The sequence below is a fragment of the Argiope bruennichi genome, chromosome 5 (assembly GCF_947563725.1).
Source record: "Argiope bruennichi chromosome 5, qqArgBrue1.1, whole genome shotgun sequence".
NCBI classification, from domain to species: Eukaryota; Metazoa; Arthropoda; class Arachnida; order Araneae; family Araneidae; genus Argiope; species Argiope bruennichi.
The window spans coordinates 81809825-81832242 of NC_079155.1; the positions used below are offsets into that span (position 1 = coordinate 81809825).

Consider the following 22418-nt stretch of genomic DNA (forward strand, 5'->3'; position numbering starts at 1 on the left):
GGTGCACTCGTTGAGAAATACTTTTCACCCCTTCAACTTATCTAATAGCCCCAAAGTGCCTAAGTAAGTCAGGTTCCTGTCGAATGGGTCGATATTGGGAGGTCAGGACTCATAGGGTTAAATTAAAAATATGAATTGAAATAAAATTTTTAATTTGTTAATATGTTTTCTCAGGAAAAACACTTTTTATAAATATATATAAAAGCATTTTAAATACAATTTTAAATAATAAAATTTGTAATTCACAAAACAAGAAATTTATCTATAGAAAAATACTCTTTATTTATCTATACAAATACTTATAAATATTAATAAATAATAGGAATAAAAATTCCAATTCCTCTAAAAGAAGGGAATGCATTAAATAGCTTTTCATATTTTAAAAAAATAGGCCTAACATATCACATAAAAATTCACAAATCAATTAAATATAGCTAGCAAAGCGCTATCATGCTGCTTATAAACTAGAAATACTTTGAAATACAAAATACTAAATGAGTTTATTGAAATCACACAATTTCATAAAAACACTCCCTGAGAAATAATATCAATTCATAATACCTTGCAATGTGTTCCAAATAGCAATTATATAGAAATAAGGAATTCCTGCCGAGTTTTTAAATTCTTTTCCTTTAAAAAAAATGTTTCCATGCAAACTATAAACAACAGCAATAAATCAAACAATATACTTACGAAGAGAAGTGATAAATATGGATATTTTTAGAGACAAATTCATACATGTATTAAAAAACGGAAGTTGTATAAAAACATCTTTTCTAAGTATGTAATAAAAGTGAACAATCACTCATTTGTGTAAAAATAAATATGTATCTTCACAAGCTTATTACATAACTTTTATTGGTATCTCCAGAATAAAAATATATCATTATTCTTTAAATTTCAGAAGCTTATGAAATTTATTTCCTGTATGTAAAATTTCAATTTTTGAACAGTAACAAAATAGTTATTTAAACATTTATAATTATTTAAATATATTCTAAATACTTAGTGTTCATTTTTTAATAAAGCTCCACTCTAAGTTAATGATAAGGAAATAACTGGTATATCTATTACTGATTAACCCTTATTTATTATTTGAGTTTTCTAACTCAGATAATAAAACTTTTATTATTTCTACTAAATGGAATACATGAGAAAAAATGAACTTCATTTGGATTATTAGTTGGATATATGAAAATAAATTAAACAAAGAAATTAATTTTTATTCAAATTTAAAAATATATATAAAAAGAAAATCCACTCAATAACTAATTTCCAAATCTTTAGACGCAGACAAATACTTTCAATCAGAAAGAAGCGGGGAAAAAAAAAAAAAACTCTGATGAAATCTTTAAAGATGCTGTTTGAGTACTGCTGAACAAATTAAATAACTTAAATTTATATATAGTTTTTTTTTATATATATATTTAGTTAAATATTTTTGATACACTAACATTTTAAATAAAAATAAGTCCATAATTTTGCAACCAAATTTCATTACTTTAAACTAATCAAAGTCAAATGGTCATTGATTGTTAAATTTTCATCAAAGCAGCCATTTAAATTGTCAAAAATTAAGAAATTTAAACACATTCAGTTTTAGTCATGGAAGTGCTGAACTTCTTCTTGTTAAAAATGTTAGTGAGTTAAAAAAAAAAAAAAAATTACTCTGTATGACTTATAGGAATTATATTTAAAAATCTAGACATCATAATTTTTTAAAAAGTGTATTTATTAATTTAAACAACGTGAAGTATTTTGTTTTTCTGTCATTTAGACCTTTTACCCATTTAGTAGAAAATTACTTTTCTCTAATAGTTAAAAATTAGCTACTGAGCAATGATTAAAGTGGAGAAGTAAATAAAAAAAGATTATTATCATTGCATTTTAAACTAAGCAAGTTCAATTGCTATAAAATTAAACAAACATATTAGATATTATTTCCAATGAACATTTTAAAAATATATATTCAGGTGTCCATTCTATTCATGGGCCAATATCTAATTTCTAAACCACAACAGTTAGACATATATCTTCAATTGGAAAAATTCTTGACAGGAAAAATTAGATTTTTTATTATTTGTGTCAGTAAATATATTTCTCAAAAATTTAGGAAATCTAAATTTTTTGTAATCTCTTAATCCTATCAATCATATTTAGTAAAATATTGACATGGTAGCATTTTATCCAAAAGTTTTTCTGCCAATTTATAAAACAATGAGCATCACTGTTTTAGATTAATTTTACAGATAAATTCAAGATCTCTTAAGAGATCCTCAAAAGAGACCTTAATGTATCGTTTATAAATTGAAATTATGTGTCAATTTATTATCTTTTCTAATTGTTCCACAAAATAAATTTGTAAATGAATTTTATTTAACTTAATAGCAATAATTATTTTTTTACTAAATATGACTGATAGGACAGGAAGACTGCATAAAAAAATTAGAATTTGTAATTAATTCAAAAAAAGATTTATTTACTTAAAAAACATAAAATATATTTTTTTAAATATTTTTCTAATTAGAACTATATTTATAGTGGTTTATTAATAAGTTATTGGGCCACAATGATCCTGAAAACCATGTATGTATACACATATATATTGATAACCAAAAAACAGAATTATTTAATCAATGTATTGGGATATTAGAAATGCAACCTTTATGGAATGGGATGGGAAGTGAAAAGCAATATAAGCTTGAATCAATTTCCTTATTTCTCATAATACTCAAATACAAACACTAGCTCAGATGCAGCTTTCACCTTTGTGAATGAATATATAAAACATAGCAGTGATCTTTCTGGTACACAGCAAACCCTTTGATATAATTGGCACTTAGCATATTCCAGAAACAAAGGGTGGAGTGCAGTGATTAAGAAAGGAAACATCCTACAAATTTTATATGTCACACACATTTTAATTAAATGCTTTAAAATATTTTGATCTTTGGAAAACTTTGGTAAGTTTAAAAAGCAATGCAAGGCAAAAAGCTCTACATATTTTTTATATTTCATAAGAAAGAACCATACATTGATGAGACTCTAATTTTAAATTATTTAAAGCAATAAATATTTGGTTTTCTGCAGGATGATTTGAATTCCGGGCATTACTAGAAGTACTACTTTCAGCATAATTACTTAATTCACTTCTATTTGATAAAACTTTTTCATAATAATGTGGGTTTGTAAGTATCAAACGAGCAGTTTCGGGTAGTGATGGTACTTTAGAAGCTAAATTAACTAATATAGCATTCTCATTCATATTAACTATTATTAAATAACAATTTGCCCCAACTATAGAGCGGGTGAAAGAAAAAATGTCCATATCCACCAATGCATATTCACATGTTCCTAACAGCACTGAGGGTTCTCTTCGAAGCTTCACAAGCCTTTTAAAATTATGTAGGAAAGAGAAAACATCTTGATTTTCAACCTGAAAAATAATTTTTTAAAATTTGAATTAGAACCGAACATTAATTTTTATATAATGTTTAATTGCAAAAATAATCTCTATTTTAAAAAAATTGAGAAATTCATGAAACAATAAGAAAGTTTAGCAGCCCAACTTTTATACATACTAAAATATTTTTATCTTTAAGATAAAATTTATCAGTATCTAAAATAAAATGACAGTCATGTATAAAGTTACCAATTTTTAAATGCTTGTTAGATCTATTATTAATTCAAAGAATTTCTACACAATTTCATAAATGCAATTATTTGAAACACTTGAGAATATTTTTTAAAATACATTTTTATTGAGTCTTTAAAGTCTTAAACAAAACTCCAAGAGTTAAAAGATTCAGAAATATATATAAAAAAATTAACTCATTAAAAATACTATTTTATACAGCAGCAGACTAATTATATCATTTTTCCTCAATAACATACTAAGGAAAGCTAGTTAAAAACAGACACAGTGAAGAAAATCCAAAATTCTCAATTTAGGTATAATGCAATACTGATAACAATTTAGGTATTTAGTATTTAAGAGACAACACAGTTTAGTGTTGCAAATATATACACTTGCCTCTAAATTGGTTTCCTCTGATAAAACATTAAATTTATTAAATAAAACTTTAAAGAATGAGTGCTATTTGTCCAGTTGTTAAATCAGTGCCAATTTTAAATTTAAAAAGCAATCAAACGCAAAATTAAATTGATTTTTTTACATCAAATATTTAATCCCTGGACAGACTAAAAATCCAATTTGATTTAACACATGTTTTTGCTATTCATTCACTTATTATTAATAAAAACACTCAATTAATCAATTTAAAATCTTATTTACATACAAAGAAATTCACAATTTTGCTAAATATTTTTACTAATTACCTGATATTCTTCAATATGCATGAAATTTTAACAGATAACAATATTAATTTATTAAAGTATTTAATACCTATTTCATCTCAGTATGATATAATGATAAAAAAATACTGAACTGTGATTGGAATGAAATTTGCTGTTAGTGCACAAAAAATTAATGTTTTCTTTCAATTCTCAACTTCTAAAGTTAAATGGTATCCATTTGTTCTCATGAGATACAAGTTAAAAATGGCACTATTAAATAATATTGTAGCATATTTTGTAGTTGTTGCTTATAGCATTGCATCATAATACAATCTAAGATTGCTACTTAATTTATAACAAAGACATTCAATGAATTGATATTATAGTGATTTATAATACTCATAAAGAATGTTTCAGCAGTAATGCTTTTCTTTGTAAATTTATAGTAAAACAGTACAAGCATATCCAATTAGGAACGTACCTTTTTTACTTCCTATTCAATCACAATAATTCATTATTTGAGATAAAAACTTTTTTCAAGAATACAGCAACTAAGGTTGGATTTATATAGAACTAAACAACCAATTGCTCAAGGCGTCCAATTTCTTAGGTTTAAGTTATCATATATACTTAATGTACTACTTATATGGATTTATAAAAGACCTAATATCTTGAATAGCTTAGATCTTCATCAAATCTAAATCCAACAATAATAGCAATCTTTGTAGACACTTGGTGAAAAGTCATGTCATAATTTCAAGTAAGGGAATATACTGTGGTATCAAACTCTGCACAGCCAAGTCAATTCTTAAAATCTTCCAAATATATTTTAAACATCATATAAGCACATTTTAAAAACACTAAGTGATTGTTTATTTTTAGGATCAACGAATTTATTTGATGATTTTCTCCAAACTTTATTACACTTAAGGAGTTACCAAGATGGTTGGCACTGGTTTACTTTTTTGGCAATTTATCATAGGAATGGTAAAAATAAACGAATACTTATTAAGAAATAAATATAACCCCCCCCCCCAAAAAAAAAACAGGACAGTAACTACAAATAGATAGACACAAGGAAAGATTTTTTAGAGCAGGATTATATTATTGAAGTTTTCTTTCTTACCTCTATGTTTTGAAATCTATAATTTGTATTAATAGGCAACCAAGGTTTATCACAGTTTGTAAATCCAGCATTAATGCCAGAATTCCACTGCATAGGGGTTCGCATTGGATCACGAGAATTTGACTGCAAAACAAGAATTAAATTCTGAGAAGCTACAAACTTTGAATTTGGAAAATATAAGCATTTTCGGAATTCTAAAATACAATAAAAATGGAGCCATTAACTTGTCTAAGTAAAAATATCAGAAATATTTTATATAATCAGTTATAATCATTTCATAATTTTTATTAATTAAAGAAAATATGTTGAAGCATCAAAAGTTCATTGATTCTGGTCATAGAATATATCATTTTTCCTAAAATATCTGTTAGTAAATTATAGGTATCATAAATGAATTAATGTTTTAATGAGAACTTATAGCAAGAACAGACTTCATTAAAATATTAAATAAAAAATATATTAAAACTTATTTTATCTTTCTAACAAGGATAAAATTAGTACTAATAAAATACTTAATATAAAAAAATTAAATGAATAGTAAAAAGGAGGTATAATGTACATGGAATTTGTTATGTATAATTAAAGTGATATTCAAAAATGATATCAATATCCAATCACTATGCTAAAAGAGATGAATTTATATCAAAAATCTTAATTTAGTGCAATAAATGTGAGCAATAACACAAACTGCACTTACACAATGTGCATAAAATAGAATTCAGAAAACCTAACAATAAAGAATAAATATCAATGGTGAAATCAAAGTGCAGTGCAGTTGACTAAACTGCTTATAGCCTACATAAAAGACATATTATGGTTTCCAAACACATTTGTAGGAAAACAAACATTGCTGAAAACTAATTTCAGAACACAATTTTTAAGTTACTAAAGATTATAGTATTATAAACATTATACAACATTTTTAGAATTTGAGCGCTTTTCAAGAACCTATAGCTATTGTTGTTATGCATATTTACTGGCTATAAATAAATACAAATAAAAAATCTGTATTCAGTATTACGTTTAAATTTTCAGCTGCCGAAGATAGTTAAAAGTGGCAGATATTTTAACGCTATATAATTGTTTTAAAAAAATCATTGCTGTAACACAAATAATTATGTTTATATACTGCATACTGATGATATATTGATATGCAAGATTTTTCTAACAAAGACAACATTTTAAAATAATCTATTCCATCATTTATCTTTTTTCCTTTTGGCCACTTTTAGTTGTGTATTAATGATATATCAAAATTTCATTGCATTTTAATTTTCTACCTCTTTTACTTAAGAAATTGGACACATTGGGATTTAATCATTTCCAAATACTACTTGCACTTTTTGTAATCTCTAATTTGTTTCTCTCTTTTTTTAAATTATTATTTAATTGTAATTTGAATCATCCAAAGAAATCGTTTAAAAAAAAATGTAATAAGCATTGCAAATGATGTGTAAAAAATGTCTACTTGAAATGACTATATCAAAATAAAATTTGTTTTCAAAATTTGATGACATTAACTAATGAAATTTGAAATATTTCAGATTGATTATCTTAATCACATTACTGAAATACATTTAATAAAGATTTTAAAAGTACTTTCATGCCACTATCATATTCCGGAGGGGAGGGGGAGATTAAATGTGATTTTCTTCTTATATAAAAATAACTAAGTTTTATAACCTACCAAATAATATCTATTTATTTTACAAAAGATAAGAATACTATATTTTTTCAAATAAGACAACTTGGATTTTTCCTCCAAAATATTTCATGCAAATATATTTTTCCACATGCTTATTTTTCTTCTAATCTATTATTTAATTTCTAAATTTTTTATTATTATTATTAGCAGGTTTATTACAACATCCATTAATTTATTACTTTCTAAACCTGAATTCAATACACATTATACTATTAATTTATAAATATTATTATCATGAAAACAGATAAATGTCACAAAACTAATTTTCAAACAGCTCAACAGTGCTCATAAGACTAGGAAGTTCCACAATTTTTATGATATATTTTGTAAAGAACTTTTACCAAAATTGGTACTAAAAGAAAATTTTGAAAAAGATTATAAGCAAAGAATAAGCTACGGTTTAAGAGTTTCAAATAAAAAAAAGAACGTTAAGATGTTTTAAATATATGCACTTCAAAATCTAAAATAATTATAGCAAAAATTACAAAAAATTATAAAATGATTTTTAAAAATAAACATACCGGTTTTGTTCTGAGAGCAAAACTATCTTTCATTTCTTCAGGACTGATAATACCATTCTCCATTCCAATCTCATCACCATAGTAACAAATAGGAATGCCAGGTAACAATAGCACTATCATTTGAAGAGAACTGGCCAATATGCTGCCCACACGTGATGCTACTCGTGGAAAATCATGGGAGCTTATCTACAAGAATGGAGAAACTCAATTCATTCAAATTCATTTAATTAAAAAGCTGGTTCATTTAATCTCTACTGAAAAAAATTTAAGCACACACTGATTTCATATATTAAATTCTTTCACAATTATGCTACTTTAATAGACTTTCATCTTTCACAATTATTAAAAACAATTTTGATAGGCTTTATAAACTGAAAAATAACATTCATTTTAGAAACTTGTAAGTGAGACATAAATCTCAACTAATAATAAAAGATTATGATCCTCAGCAGACAGACCACTGGTCTAAAGCGATCAAATATGGTAAAAAGGAATGATCACTTAGGAATCTTTTTAAAAAATTTTTAAGTAATACAAATTAAGCAAAATGTTGGTGCTTTTCTTTGATAATATAAAAAATATAGAAAGAGGCAGAAATAATTTATATATCATCTAAAAATTCAATAATTATTTTTTAAGATACAAATTAATTTACTTAAATTTTTCTTTCTTTCATTCTTTATTTTAGCAATTGAAAAAAAAAAATTACATTTAATTGCATTTTAGCACCATACTTTTAAACACTGTAATGAAATAAAAATAATTTTTACTGCAATTATTTTATCTTTAGTTTTTCTTATGTCACTAATAGACAAATGATATTTTTTATATTTTGAATAATTCACAACACTATGGTCTTTCCTGTAAATAACTGGATGAATATAGCATCATCTTTTGAATTTGAAATTTCGATTTCCATTGTGCTGCACTATATTTTTAATTGCATCAGTAATTAAAAATTCTTTCTGTTAATATAAAAATCATGAAATATTTTCAGTACTCAAAAAAGAATCTTCACAGTTGAATGATTTTGCTTATATATTTTATAATTATGTTTAAATTCAGTAAGTTCATAGCCCAGTTAAAGTTTAATTATTTCCCATTTCAGATTAAAATTCAAATTTTTGGTGAGATATAAAGAATTACCAAATACATAATATAATGAATAGAACAAGTATAAGACTTTTTAAATACGACAAGCCACATATCTATCAAAATAGTGAAATTTAAAAATACTATGTTGAAAAGACAATTATACTCAAACAATTGAGATTATTCTGATGAGCTAGCTGGTCTCTAAAGATAGTTAATATCACAATAAACAAATAAAATATTAAATGTAGAAATCAACTAAAAAAATCAGCATAGGCTGATAATTCGACAGAAAAAGCATACATAAACATGTTTTTGCAAAAAATGCTAAAATCTACAATTAAAATGAATTTTCAAAAATAAAATAAAGATAAATTTTGATGTATGCAAAAAAAAAAAACTGTTTAGTCTCTTAGAAAACATTAGATCAAAAATTATTTTTTAATTAACACTGAAAGGAAAAAAAATTATCTCAGAAGAAAATTAGTTATAAAAATTAGTCAATTTGCCAAAAATAAATTGTGCACAAATCAACAATACTTAGAAGCAAAAAGAATGAAGGAACATTTAATAAATTTCAAAACAAACAAAGGAGACAAAATCATTTTGTTAATTTTGCATATTTAAATACAATCGCAAACATTAACCACAAATATTAATAGTCATTAAAATTATTTCTGATAACAGTAAAATTAAGTTAGAACAAAAAAATACAGTGATTATATATATATATATAATAAAATGCATCTCAAGATTCCAAATTTATTTGAGGATATAAATAAAGATTTGTAAGAGAATAAAGGGAAAATTACCACATAGTTTGGAAATTTTCCCTTTGGCATTTTCTTCAACCATGCATCAATTATTTCTTGAATATCTAATCCAGTTGAGGAAGGTGTCACTTTGTAGAACTGAAAGTTCATAGGAATTTCAGCAATTTTTTCATGTATTGTACCATAATAAAGAATAACATCTTCTATATCCTCCATTCCTTCAATTATCATTATCCTGAATAGAAAGGAAGTTGTAAACAAAACAAGGTAGCTTTATCTTTCAAAAAAATCTTCAGTATTAAAAAAAATTATCATACTTTGGTTTGTTAAGACGTTTTGAATAAGCATCTAAAATACATCTCCACTCTTTCAAAAGCTCATAAGTTTCAGGCATACCTTTTGTATATATATGATTCAAGTATCCATATTCATCCTAAATATATAAAAAAAGAGCAAAATTTATTTAACAATTCCGCACAATTTTAATAATTTATTAATACCTGAATTATGTAAATATTTCAATTATATGTTAAGTACTAGATTGTTTGTGAGTAAACTGTTCATAATTTTAAAAATTTTCTACTAGCCATCAAATACATTTGAAATTCTATGATAACTACATACTACTTTTTTTGTGTAAATCATTCAGCTTTTAAAAAAATTAAACTGAGGATAATTGAAACTAATGACAAGCATTTATCTGTAGAATATAAAACTCTACAAAATTATTATTAAAAATTTCTTTAATATAATAAAAGATATTAGCATAATAAAAAAAGCAACATGTAACATACAGGAATTATATGTAATAAACAAACAAATAATAATAATTTACAAATTCTATTTTTGATGTTGTAATAATTTACAAAACTTTACTTAATTCAAGATATGTTGGTAATTGAAATACCAAAAAAAAAAAAAAAAAAAAAGGCATTACGCAATTTACTTTGGATATTTTGTAACTTCTTCATACACTATTCCATAATTCATAAAAATAAAATTTCTAATTAAATAAAGCATATATTTTTAAACACATAATACAAGCACAATAAAAAGTTTTATATTAGTGTTAAATCCTTATCATTAATATTAATCATCAAAATATAAATAAAGTTCCACAATTATATTTAGAAATGGATGGTCTCAAATGTTTTTGTTTTAGTAAAAATATATTTTAGTATTTTAGAGAATCCACAAATTAAGCAAAAAAAAAAAAAAAAAATGATAATACTACAAGTATTTGGAATGTATTCACACAAATTATCAGTACCAGTTCATATAAAAACATTCGGATTTATTCCTTTAATACATTTTTACCATCTTTTTTAGAATATAATGCCTATTTACATCTATTTCTTCTAAGAAATTGATTTGATATTATATTCCTATTTTATAGAAAATAATAATCATACTTAATATAATAAAAATGTTTCAATGATTATATTCTTTGATGTCCCCCCTTAAAGGGGAATATTCAAAGGAATATATTTCTTTAGGGAGATTTTATTTCATCTTTTATTAGAGAATCTGCATATAATTTTGCAAATAATAAACAGAAAGGTTGAGCTGATAATTAGGACAGTTGTCATAATATTAACTATTTCACAATGCTTAAAACTAATGACGATTTGACTAATTAACTAATGATTATTATTATCAGAGTTCAAAATGAATGCAATATAAGTCTTTACTCACTTTATTGCAGTTAATTACTTTTTAGTTTTAAATGTCTATTAATACAATGTGTTTTTTTTTAACATTTGAGAAAAAACAATTCTTTTCTAAAATAAATTTTATTTATCTCTAAAGTGTAACATATAGTTAACTCATTTGATATAAAGCACATAAAAAATTCAAGGTGTTTTTAAAATGTTTTAGTTTAGCAAAATAGATGATGTAAATAAAACTAATAATATTAAATATACTACATATTACCATAGTTGCCTTGGTTTGCTTAGCTCTAGGTTCATCTAATAACCTTTCATCTTCAAATATATGACTAGCAGCATCAATCCGAAAACCATCAACTCCCTTATCCAACCAAAATTGTAAAACTTTCTAAAAGAAACACAGGCTTCTATAAAGTTATTGACGATAAAAATTTAAAAAAAGCCATAAAAGTTTAATCTAATTTTTTAAATGCTAAATAGTTATGAAAACAACAAAAAATGGTTTACAATAAGTTAATATATGTGAATTTTACTTTTTTATCAAACATGATGGAAATAATTCACGAAAAAGCATATAAATATGTCCCTATACATATTTGAAACTTTAAAATTAAATGCCACTGCAAATACATAATCCCATTAGCTTAATATGGAGAGAGTGTAAGATATAATTATATCTAAAAAATGATATATTCATGTTTATGAATAATTTGAAATTCAACAAAAATACCCAATGATTAAAATCCAATCTGCTTTTATGTAATAAATTATTGTTAAAAGCATGATATTGTTCTACTTAAAATATTTTGAACTAAAAAATTAATTAATGTGATGCATGGAAAAATGCTGATAAATATATATATATAATTGCAATAATTTTAATTTATTCTCATTCTTAGAATTAATTATTCTCTAATCACCTGAATTCAAACTTCATTTTAACATCAGAATTACACCAGTTTTTATTTTTTTCTATGCTCAGAGCCTATATGTGCAGAAATGAAAATGGTATCTCAGCTAATTTCCTTCTCAATGCACAAGATTCTGAATGTATTCTCAATAGCTATTTTGTTTTTCACATTTCTATTTGGAGTGTGCATTGCACTGATCATGGATTTAACAAAGAACCTAAAAATGGGGAGTTTCTACAATATTATGTAAACAACAAAAGAATGAACGATGAATTTAACGAATTTATAACCTACTTCCTTTAATAAAAAAAAAAATTTATAAATATGTATGAAACAAGTTGTAATGAAATAGTCATGGAATTTGTAAAGTGATATTTATTCTTCATAATTTAATGAATTATTCCAATTTTTATCTTTTGTCAAGAATTTTTTTTATCAAATCAAAGGCAATTCTAATATAGGATACTGAATAAAAAAAGGCAGAAAAGAGAGAGTGTGAGAACATATTCTGAGATAAGATAATCTTAGAAAAGAACTAGCAACACAGTATTTTGGTGCAATGAGAAAAAGAATACCCTTGGTAATAAAGAAGTTATGGTGAACACAGAATTTGAATAATTAAGAAATTATTTTTAAAATATAGATTAATTAAATATTTTTACATATATATGTAATGATATCTTAAACACTAATTTCAATTCTAATTAATTTCTAAATTTTTAGCTCAATTCAGCAAAATTTCATTCTAAAATATTCTCTTACTTCCTGATCCCATTCTACTTTTTCTATTTAATTTATTCAACACAAGTTCTAAAATTGCTGAATCGCTAAAATCTGACAAATTCCCACACTCCGAATGAAGGGATAAAATATTGCTGACTTGCACAAATTCTTCTAAAAGATCTCTACGATTCCTTTGCCTGTGATTGATATGTGACGGAAATCCCTATTAAAACCTCACAGTATATATTCAAAGAGCTAAATTTTTCATGAGCTTTTCCTCTTTTTGTGTTGTGTTGTTCTGTGTAGTGCTCTGCGCTTCTGCTTGTGCAAAAAAAAAAAAAAAAACCATGGTACCTGGGACAGAAATAAAACAAAGTTCAAAAATCGAAAGTCTCTTCACTGTTTTCGAAACTGTCTTCTGCTTCAAAAATTATATGCTTACATTTTTGAGAGTTGACAGGATGTATCTGTGCCAAAATTGTCAAATTAATTAAAAGAATTGAAATTAAATCCGCAGGTCGGGCTTCATGTTGCATTGTACCTCTGCAGCTCGACAAGCTCAGAAAATAGTTCCGTACTGGCTCGGCCACTTGCTTCAGTGTTGGCCTGCCTTCCTCCTCTGGCCATGCCATTCTGCTGGCCAATGCGATATCTGCTACATTCCGTACCTGTTGCCACATCGCCGATGATACCTTCCGTAACTTGAGACCTCATCTAACATTCCTGCTTGTCCTTGTGTTTGTGCTCCTTATCATATCTTCAAGAAGTTGAAGCTCCTTTTTTCCAAAATATCACTTTTGTTTTATATTACCATCACAATATAATGATCTCCTGCCTTTGCTCAGTCCAGTGCTCAAAATTGCCTTTTGTGATTCTTCAAAAAGTAATCAGCGTTAAGAAAAAATAATTTTTATTTGAAATTGCATTTTTCAATTTCAATATAGTTACAAATAATCTTTTCATTTTGTTATTAAAAATATTTTGAGTTTTTTAAGTTTTTTTTCTCAAATCTATTATTTAAAATTTATGCATAATATTAAAGTGTGTTGCATTTGAAATTAATTTATAAGCTAGTAAAATCAAGAAAGATGATTTCCCTAAATAAATTAAATTTATTTTTAAATTAAAGAATAAAATAAAAAATAAAAGTAATGACATATAATACCGGAGAAAATTAGTGAATACCTCAGAGGAAATTTTTCCACACCTCTGATTGTAATTAAACTATACTCTGTTATTTATTGTGTCAGAATGCTTTAATATGCATACAGACCTAGTGAATGAAGATGTTGTAAAGAAGTAATAGATCAAGGTTCTTATATGCTTCATAATTAATGGTGCATGATAATTAGAATAATGTAGTAAATACATTAGGGGAAATTTTTACACTTCTGACAGTTATTAAGCTATATTTTAACATATTTAAAAATAATAAGAATGAAATAGACCTATAATTTCATTTGCATTATATTAAAAAGATATATATATATTTACTTTAACATCTTTTGTTTGATGAAATAAATCTCAAAAAGACAAATTTTTAATAGACAAAATTGGTAATGATGTTCATTTGGTATCAGAGGTAGGTTTAAATGCTGAACAATAATAATACTAAATATGATTATTCCAAATGGCATCATTGAAACTGAAAGGATCAACAGGAAAATATAAACAGCCCTAGGGGATAGCAGCCTTTGTTGCTATATCCCACATTGTTTACATTCAAGTTCAAAGTAAAGACATATATCTAGAAACAGATATAATTTTTAAAAGGATAGTAAAAAAATTATCAAATGCGAAATTTAGTTCGGAATAATTCTTCAGTAGAGATAATATCAGAATGAAAAAAAAATAAATAAATAAATAAACACAGCTGCATAAAAAAGAATTGAACATAATTCTTTTCCCACTAATTGATTCTGAATGAAAAAAAAAAAAAAGAAATCATAATTCCTGTTTTAGATATTAATATCAAGAGTTCTCAAGAACATTAAATTTTGAATCATATTGGGCACTTTTAGCCAATCGATTTACGTAATAGGTTGTGTAAAAAAAATAGGAGAAAATATGAAGAAAAAAAAAAAAAGAAAAGAAAAACTTAAGTTCAATTATAATTTTTTTTTCAGCATAACAAGCATTCACATGTCTGCACTGGGAATCAGTAACGTTCTTTTTCTTGATTTCCAAGGAATATGTAAAAAAATAAAAATGTTTTTTTTTTTCAAAAATTTTTTTTAATCTATTTTGAAAAACTAATAATCTTTATTTTCATTAATGTGACATACTTTTAATCATTATAATTTCATTAAATTACATTTTAAAATTATAAAATTGTTATTTAGTCTCTTTTATTGAAATGGGAACAAAATCTATAACTAGAGACATTATTACAAATGATGCTATTAATTAAATAAAAGAAAAATGTTAAAAATACTATAAACATTTGAAATGCTAAAAGCAACATTGTAGAGTTTTGACTACAAACAAAGTTTGTAAAATTTTAGCCGGCCAGCCTTATTTAAAAAAATCTATAATGACAATACATTTCAAATATTTATCTAACTTAGGGTCTCAATCTATTAAAAGTAAATAAACTTCTTTAAAGATATGACAAACAATTATTAAGGCAAGATAGTTACCTCCATTTCACTTTTAACTGCTGGATTACGATAATTCAAATCAGGTTGTTCTGGCAAAAACTGATGATAATAAAATTGCTTTCTTTGATCATTCCAAGCCCAAGCAGATCCTCCAAATACACTAAGCTATTAAACATTAGAAAAGTATAAAATGTATCAATACCATATTTTTTATAAAAATTTTCACAGATCAACATTAATAATACAGTAGTATAACATAAAAACTACAAATAATTTAATAATAGAATACTGTTTTGATCATTTCACCTAACAATTAGCTAAATCCATGATTCAAAGATTCATGACAAAAATTAAATATGAACAGCTTTCATTGGTCAAAGTGACAAAGACACCCAGGCAATTCCATAGGTTAGAAATCTAGCTTAATGCTTATGCATGAGGATATTCTGCCTTTCTTGGGAACATTCAGGTACTGTTGGATTATATTTGTGTTTTGTTTGAATGGAAAGTTCCAATAGTTAGGCCCTGTATGTGTTTTTCAACAACAAGCAATTTATTGACAAAATGGACATAAATCTAACAATTTTCAAATAATGCAAGTTAAGAGCATCACTAGATTAGAAATTAAACTTTCTTGATTCAAATTCTTCGGTCTTATCTAGATCTGAGCTATTAGGTAAATTATATAAAATATAATAAAATACAAAGCTATAAGTTTTAGAAGGTTTAACTGTGCAACATGCACCACACACTTAAGCTCTTTTTTTTTCCATAAGAAAAAACTAAAATTTAATACCATTATTTTTTATAAATATATAATATATGAATAATCAAATATTTATCAATAAGACCAATAACTTTAACCAATTAGTTATATATATAGACCAAACTGAATACCTTAAAAACTAATTCTGGAATTAAAAATTTAAAAAACAATTTTTAATTAGAATAATTACATATTTAGAGTGAAGATCATAAGAGAATTTTAATGTTATAGTCAGACAGGAAAGAAAATCTACATGAATTTATGGTTAGTATTTTAAATACCATGAATTATACTATCTCTATTGATTTAATTAATTTCTAGAGTATATATATATATTACATACCCAATTATTTGGTGGTAAAGGTTCTTCAGTAGATTCTGGCTTTGCATCAACCCAAATGTAAAAATCAGTAAAAGGTTCCACTTTATTAATACTTTTTATAAACCATGGATGTTGATCACTGGTATGGTTTGCAACAAAATCAATGATTATATTTAGATCTAAAAAGAAATGGAAATTTAATTATTCCAGAGGCTAAAATAGAACAATTACATTACGCTTTAAATCATATCAAGAAAAAATCTCAATATAAATAAAAATCATTGTGATTATATATATATTCATGTTCCACAGCTTCTTCTACACAAATGAGCATCCACACCTTCTCAATCAAACTTTGCAAGCTTATTCTTTTGAACAAGAGAAATAATGTCATCAACTTTTCAAATTGCAAAAATTACCTAAGAATTCAATTAATTAGAAATTATCTGAAATTTTGTTATTTTTCTGAAATAACTTTGAGGAAATTATTCTACACGAAATATTTTAATATTATCTTGAAATTCAAAATTTTACCTTTTTGGTAATATTTAATTGCTTCCTGTACAATTTTATCTTTAATTGTTATTGTTTTTTTTTTTTTTAATTAACTCAGCTGACTTTAAAATATGGTTATACTCAACCACAATTTTTTGAAATTTAAGTTTCATAGATTTTGGACATTTTTTATTGTTTTAAAGCAGTTACTTATTGATACCTTAAAAAGCTACAATGAAAATTTTATACACCTTTCAACTCAAATGATTTCAAGATACGAAGGTCTAAGTTAATTCAATCAAATGTTCTAGTGTCATGAAAGGATTGTGTGTATAAAAATAATTTAGACAAAACTAGTTTTTACATTTAAAATATTATATATACAAATATTTAAATTTTCAGCAATGCCAAGTTTATCAGCTGGTATAACATAAATTTAATACTTTAAAATTTACTTAAAATTTAACAGAAGGGATTTTCTTACAAAATATATCAATGATATTCCATAGCCTTAACCTTACTTAACTGATAGTAATAGTTGCACCAAAAGCAAGTCAATGCTGTTTTAAAATATAGTTATAAAAAATATCAAAGCTTTTATATTTTAAGACAAATTTTACAATTTTTAGAATATTTTCCTCATTTTTAAACACTTTATGATTTCTAATGGTATATATATTATTAGAGAAATGGTACATATAAATCACAAAGAAATCATCTACCAAATTATAAGGAAAACAAATTAAAAGGTATTTAAAACCATACAATATAGAAAAATGTTGATAAAGAAAAAATTAATGTCATTTTTATGAGTTTTTAATGTAATAGAAATGGTATATATTCTTTCATCATATGTTTTCCTAATAAGATAAATAATAGGTAATAAAAGGAAAAAATAGTATGCAGAAAAGTAAAGAAATGAGAAGCAACATTTTATACATAAGATTATTGCAAACAGTTAGTATTATTTCTCAAAATTCTGCATTTAGGATTTTCATATTAAATAATATGAACATCATACTTCATTGCAATATAAATACAAGATAAGATTGACAACCACAATCAGGTTCTTTGAAGTTTCAGTTTATCCAATTAAAAAAGTATATAATTTAAGAACACTGCATTTTAGAACAGTAATCAAAGGAACTGCCTTTTATAGATGCTATTATAACAATACTAAAATTCATTTGGTCTCATATAATTTTTAACTGTGACAACATTGCCTAATAATACAAAACCTAAAAATAGAAAAAAAGTAACATTTCTCCTGTATGTAAAGATAGTAAGAAAATTGAAGATATTAACAATTAATGAACATAAAAGATTTATAGAGAGAAATTACCAATGCAAATAAAAAGAAATTACTTCATTAATTGTATGGGGTGCAATGTTTCAGCATAATAAAAATAAGAATCAATACCTAAATATTGAATCTTTAAATAAAAAATATTAGAATCTAAAATAAATTACTCCAGAATTTTATTTTAAATTTAATTTAATCAGCTTCATGATTATAAGAAATATGGGAATAAGAAATTTACAACTGGATGAAAATCCAATGAACCTGTGTTGGCATTATGCTATGAATTCTTTAACCCTTTCGCTACAAACCTGGACCAACCATTATAAAAATTCTACACTGGCATGCCAATTTCTGTTTCAAATGAGGGTTGCAGGATTTAAAGTGATGATAGTCTTAGTGATAACCCATTTTACAAAACTGAATCCCAGCCTCCAAGTATAGAATTTGCACAGCTGTTTGGGTCGTATCAGTAGTGAAATGGTTCATTATAATTATATCCAAAAACATTAATAAATTATATACTAACAGAAAATATCAGTGAAAATTTTGGTTTCATAAAATGAAAAGATTAATAAAGATTTTTTTTTAATTATATACGAAATTAAACTGGATGTTGTTGTTACAATGGTGTGAACAGAATAGTGCCAACATTCAAGCTTATCTAATGCTAGAACACAGCTAAAAGAATAATACCATGTACTCTAATTAGATTTTATACCTTGTTCTTTCGCTTCTAACATAAATAAATGGAAATCATTCATTGTTCCAAACACAGGATCAATATCTATAAAACATGTAATGTCATATCCATTATCTTTCATAGCAGACGGATAGAAAGGGCTCAACATTAAGTTTGAAATTCTAAGATCCTTGAAATAACGAAGCTCTTGAATCAGACCTAGGAAGATAAAAAAATTTTATTTTAGATATACTTTAATACCATTTATGTTGAAAAATTTCATATTAGTACTATTGAAGAACAAGTTCAGATATCTTAAACTAAGGATCATAAAGAGTAATTTTAGAATTCTGAATACTTTTATAGTATTTACTTCTTTCTGATTCATTAATATTTGTAAGCAAAAATAGTTCAGAAAATTATGCACATTATTAATCAAAATAACCATTTTAAATTCAAATTTTTGAATTTATGCTTGCTTTACACATTATTTTAAGCAAATTATTACTCATTTATCAGATTGTGATAAAAAAAAAAAATGTTTGAAAATAGGATTGTAAAATGTTTCTCTCTTGTAAAAGAGTCTTAAGTGAAAAAGTTTTCAGAATCCCCAAGTTAAATTAATATAGTATTTTCAAGATTCACATGAACAGCAAAACAGAATAGATAGATTAAAATGTCCAAGACAGAACAAAGTTTGGTATATCAGCTAGGATATAAGTAAATGACTATTTAATTAGCTGATCAACATAATCTGTACTAATTGCTATCAAATTAAACAATAGTCCATATCTAATATAACTATTAAATGTAGGAGCTTCAGAATATTTTAATTTTGTCAGTAAACTAGAGACAGAAATCTATGAGCTATTTTATATGCTCATGTCTTTCATTAAATATCATTAGAATTTTTATTAATAAATAGTTTGGCCAGATTTGTAACATATAACATTATCAGTTTCACTCTTAAAAATATGCAATACAAAATTTATATCATGTAAACATAAAAATGCAATACTAAATGAGAAATGTAGACATATGCATTTCATCAGATCATTCAATAAAACAAACTTTACTAAACCTAATGTAAAAACCAACAGTTTAATAGATTGGAACAATTCAGTTAAAATTCAATGCAAGAAAACAATAAATTAGAATCAAGATATTGCTAATAATAATATATTTAAACTATGTAAATGAAATATAATTCCAAAAGATTAAATAATTTTCTATTTAATTTTAATTTGTTTCCTCTCACTTTTAATTGTAAAACTCCACCCTGAAATGCAGTTTTTTTCCCATTTCTAATATGCTATATAACTATAGTTGTTATTTTCCTCCATATCACCAAAAATTAAAAAAGTATAACTGTTGTTTATAGCAATGTGTTAATTTAACCAATACCTTTATTTCATGAATAAAACTCATAATTTAAGAGGTAACTAAAGGGAAAAACTGTTTACAATAAGTGACATAGTGAGTATCAGGATTGAATTTTTCTTTATATAAGCTTCTAAGCAATACAAATTTCAGCTTCCCACCCCTATCTCCCTTTGCCTATTTAAAATAGATACTTTTTATCGATTTTAATTTAATATCTACACAGGCAGTTTTCAAATAATAAATATTATGACAAACTGAAATAGCAAAATATCAAATTACTTGTCAACTTCTAGGGGTATGGTTTTAGTAGCTGGCTTGTACAACAATTTGAATTAAAGAGTAATTTTGGCAGAATAAGAAAATTGGGTACATGGTGCAAAATTGTAACTTTTTACAGATAATTAAGTCATCAAGTGTGTTGATCTTTTTTTCTTATTATATTAGTTAGTTTGGTGAGTTTTGATAGGCTAAAATTTTTCTGTCTAGCAGAGAGACTGATACTTGATTCTTCTGTTTCAAAGCAATCATTAAATACATAAATATGCTTTTTTTATTATATAAATATTCTATAAGGAATTTGAAGAACAAACAGTTTTTATTCATTTAATTAAATTCACATTAAACACAATTCAAGTTAAACAGTCATTTCTTTTGTAATATCATAATTTGCATTCATAAAATACATCTTATAGTGGTTACATAACTTTATTACCTTCTTTTTTAATACAATAGAAGGCATTACTTCTGTTGTATTAAAAATTATGTTTTTCCAAGAAGTTTTTTTATTAAAAGAAAGGTTTTTCCAAGGTATATTATATTCTAAGTGAGTGTTATGTGTTTCCGTGTTTGTTTTGTGTTGTGAAATGTGGTATTTAGAAAATATTTAAATAACTGTTCCTAAAACTCGTCTATTATTTTCATCTAACTCATAATGAAGTCATAAAGACTCTCATCTCTCTACAAACTTTAATTAATTATTTTTTTCAACTTTATGCATGGCTTTTTACAGAAATGATTTGCATGCAATATGGTGTTTTTCAAAGTTTGCAAGTAGGCATCAACCTTCAAAAAGGATGCACCCCTTGGATATCATTGAATTTCAAGATACAAATCAGAAGAGAAAAAAATGAGTTTTCAAAAATTATCTTCAAAGAGGAAAAAAATAGTAATTATAAAGTATAATAATTAATATATAAATTATCCATGCTTTATAAATGAGAAAAATTAGATTTGTGATGTTTGGAATTTGTATCATTTTAATTATATTTCTTTATTTTATTCTTATGTTTTAAATTAAAAATATTACAGTTTCTGAAACAAGCATACTTTAAAAAAAAACATTTAGACAATCATTGAATTAAATATTACATAATTGTTTTGGAATGTATTAAAAATAGATGTGCTGACGAAATTCCTATAACAATTAGTTTATATTAAATAATAATAATAATAATAAATGAAAAAACACAAGCAAAGCAGTTACTATTCTAATAATACGAATAATAACTAATATTATATTTAAAAATTGAAAGAAAGAAGATGTTACAGACAGATAACAGACAGACAGATGTTAAGACACAGATGTTATTTAAAAAGGAAAACATGAAATAACCTTGAAAATCACCAATGCCATCTTCATTACTGTCTTTGAAAGAAGGTAAATAAATGTGATAAATAACACTCTTTTTCCACCATTCTAGAGCCATATTAAAATATACATTCCGTTCAGTACGATTTCATCGTCATAATTATTGAATTAGAAAATAAAGCTGTTCCTCAATGTAAGTTCGCAGTTTGAAAAGTGTAACAGCCGCTATAATTATGAAACGCCTTTTAAAATTTAAAATTTTTCTATTTGTTTACGAACTCACGACTTACAACAAACCAAAACAACGAATTTTACGGATGCAGTTATTAGACAATAGATGCAAAAAAAATATATAAAAAATTAACTATTTGGTTTCGAAATTTGTTGCACTATGAAAACGTTTAGAAAAATTATTTACAAACTTGAATAAACTTTAGTAACGAAATTTAAACATAAAAATTTCAA

At 24.8% G+C, this 22418-nt stretch overlaps 1 protein-coding gene across 1 annotated transcript; it reads right to left on the reverse strand.

Moving 5' to 3' along the window:
• Nucleotides 1-340: 340 nt before the first annotated feature.
• LOC129968848 (maltase A3-like) lies at nt 341-22240 on the reverse strand. Its single transcript, XM_056083136.1, has 10 exons — nt 21978-22240; nt 19022-19201; nt 16527-16684; nt 15457-15582; nt 11449-11571; nt 9831-9946; nt 9553-9748; nt 7649-7834; nt 5423-5545; nt 341-3436 (listed from the first exon to the last, which is right to left on the reverse strand). Exons 1-10 carry the CDS (start codon nt 22069-22071, stop codon nt 3008-3010), a joined length of 1731 nt encoding a protein of 576 aa, XP_055939111.1. The 5' UTR covers nt 22072-22240; the 3' UTR covers nt 341-3007.
• Nucleotides 22241-22418: the final 178 nt, after the last annotated feature.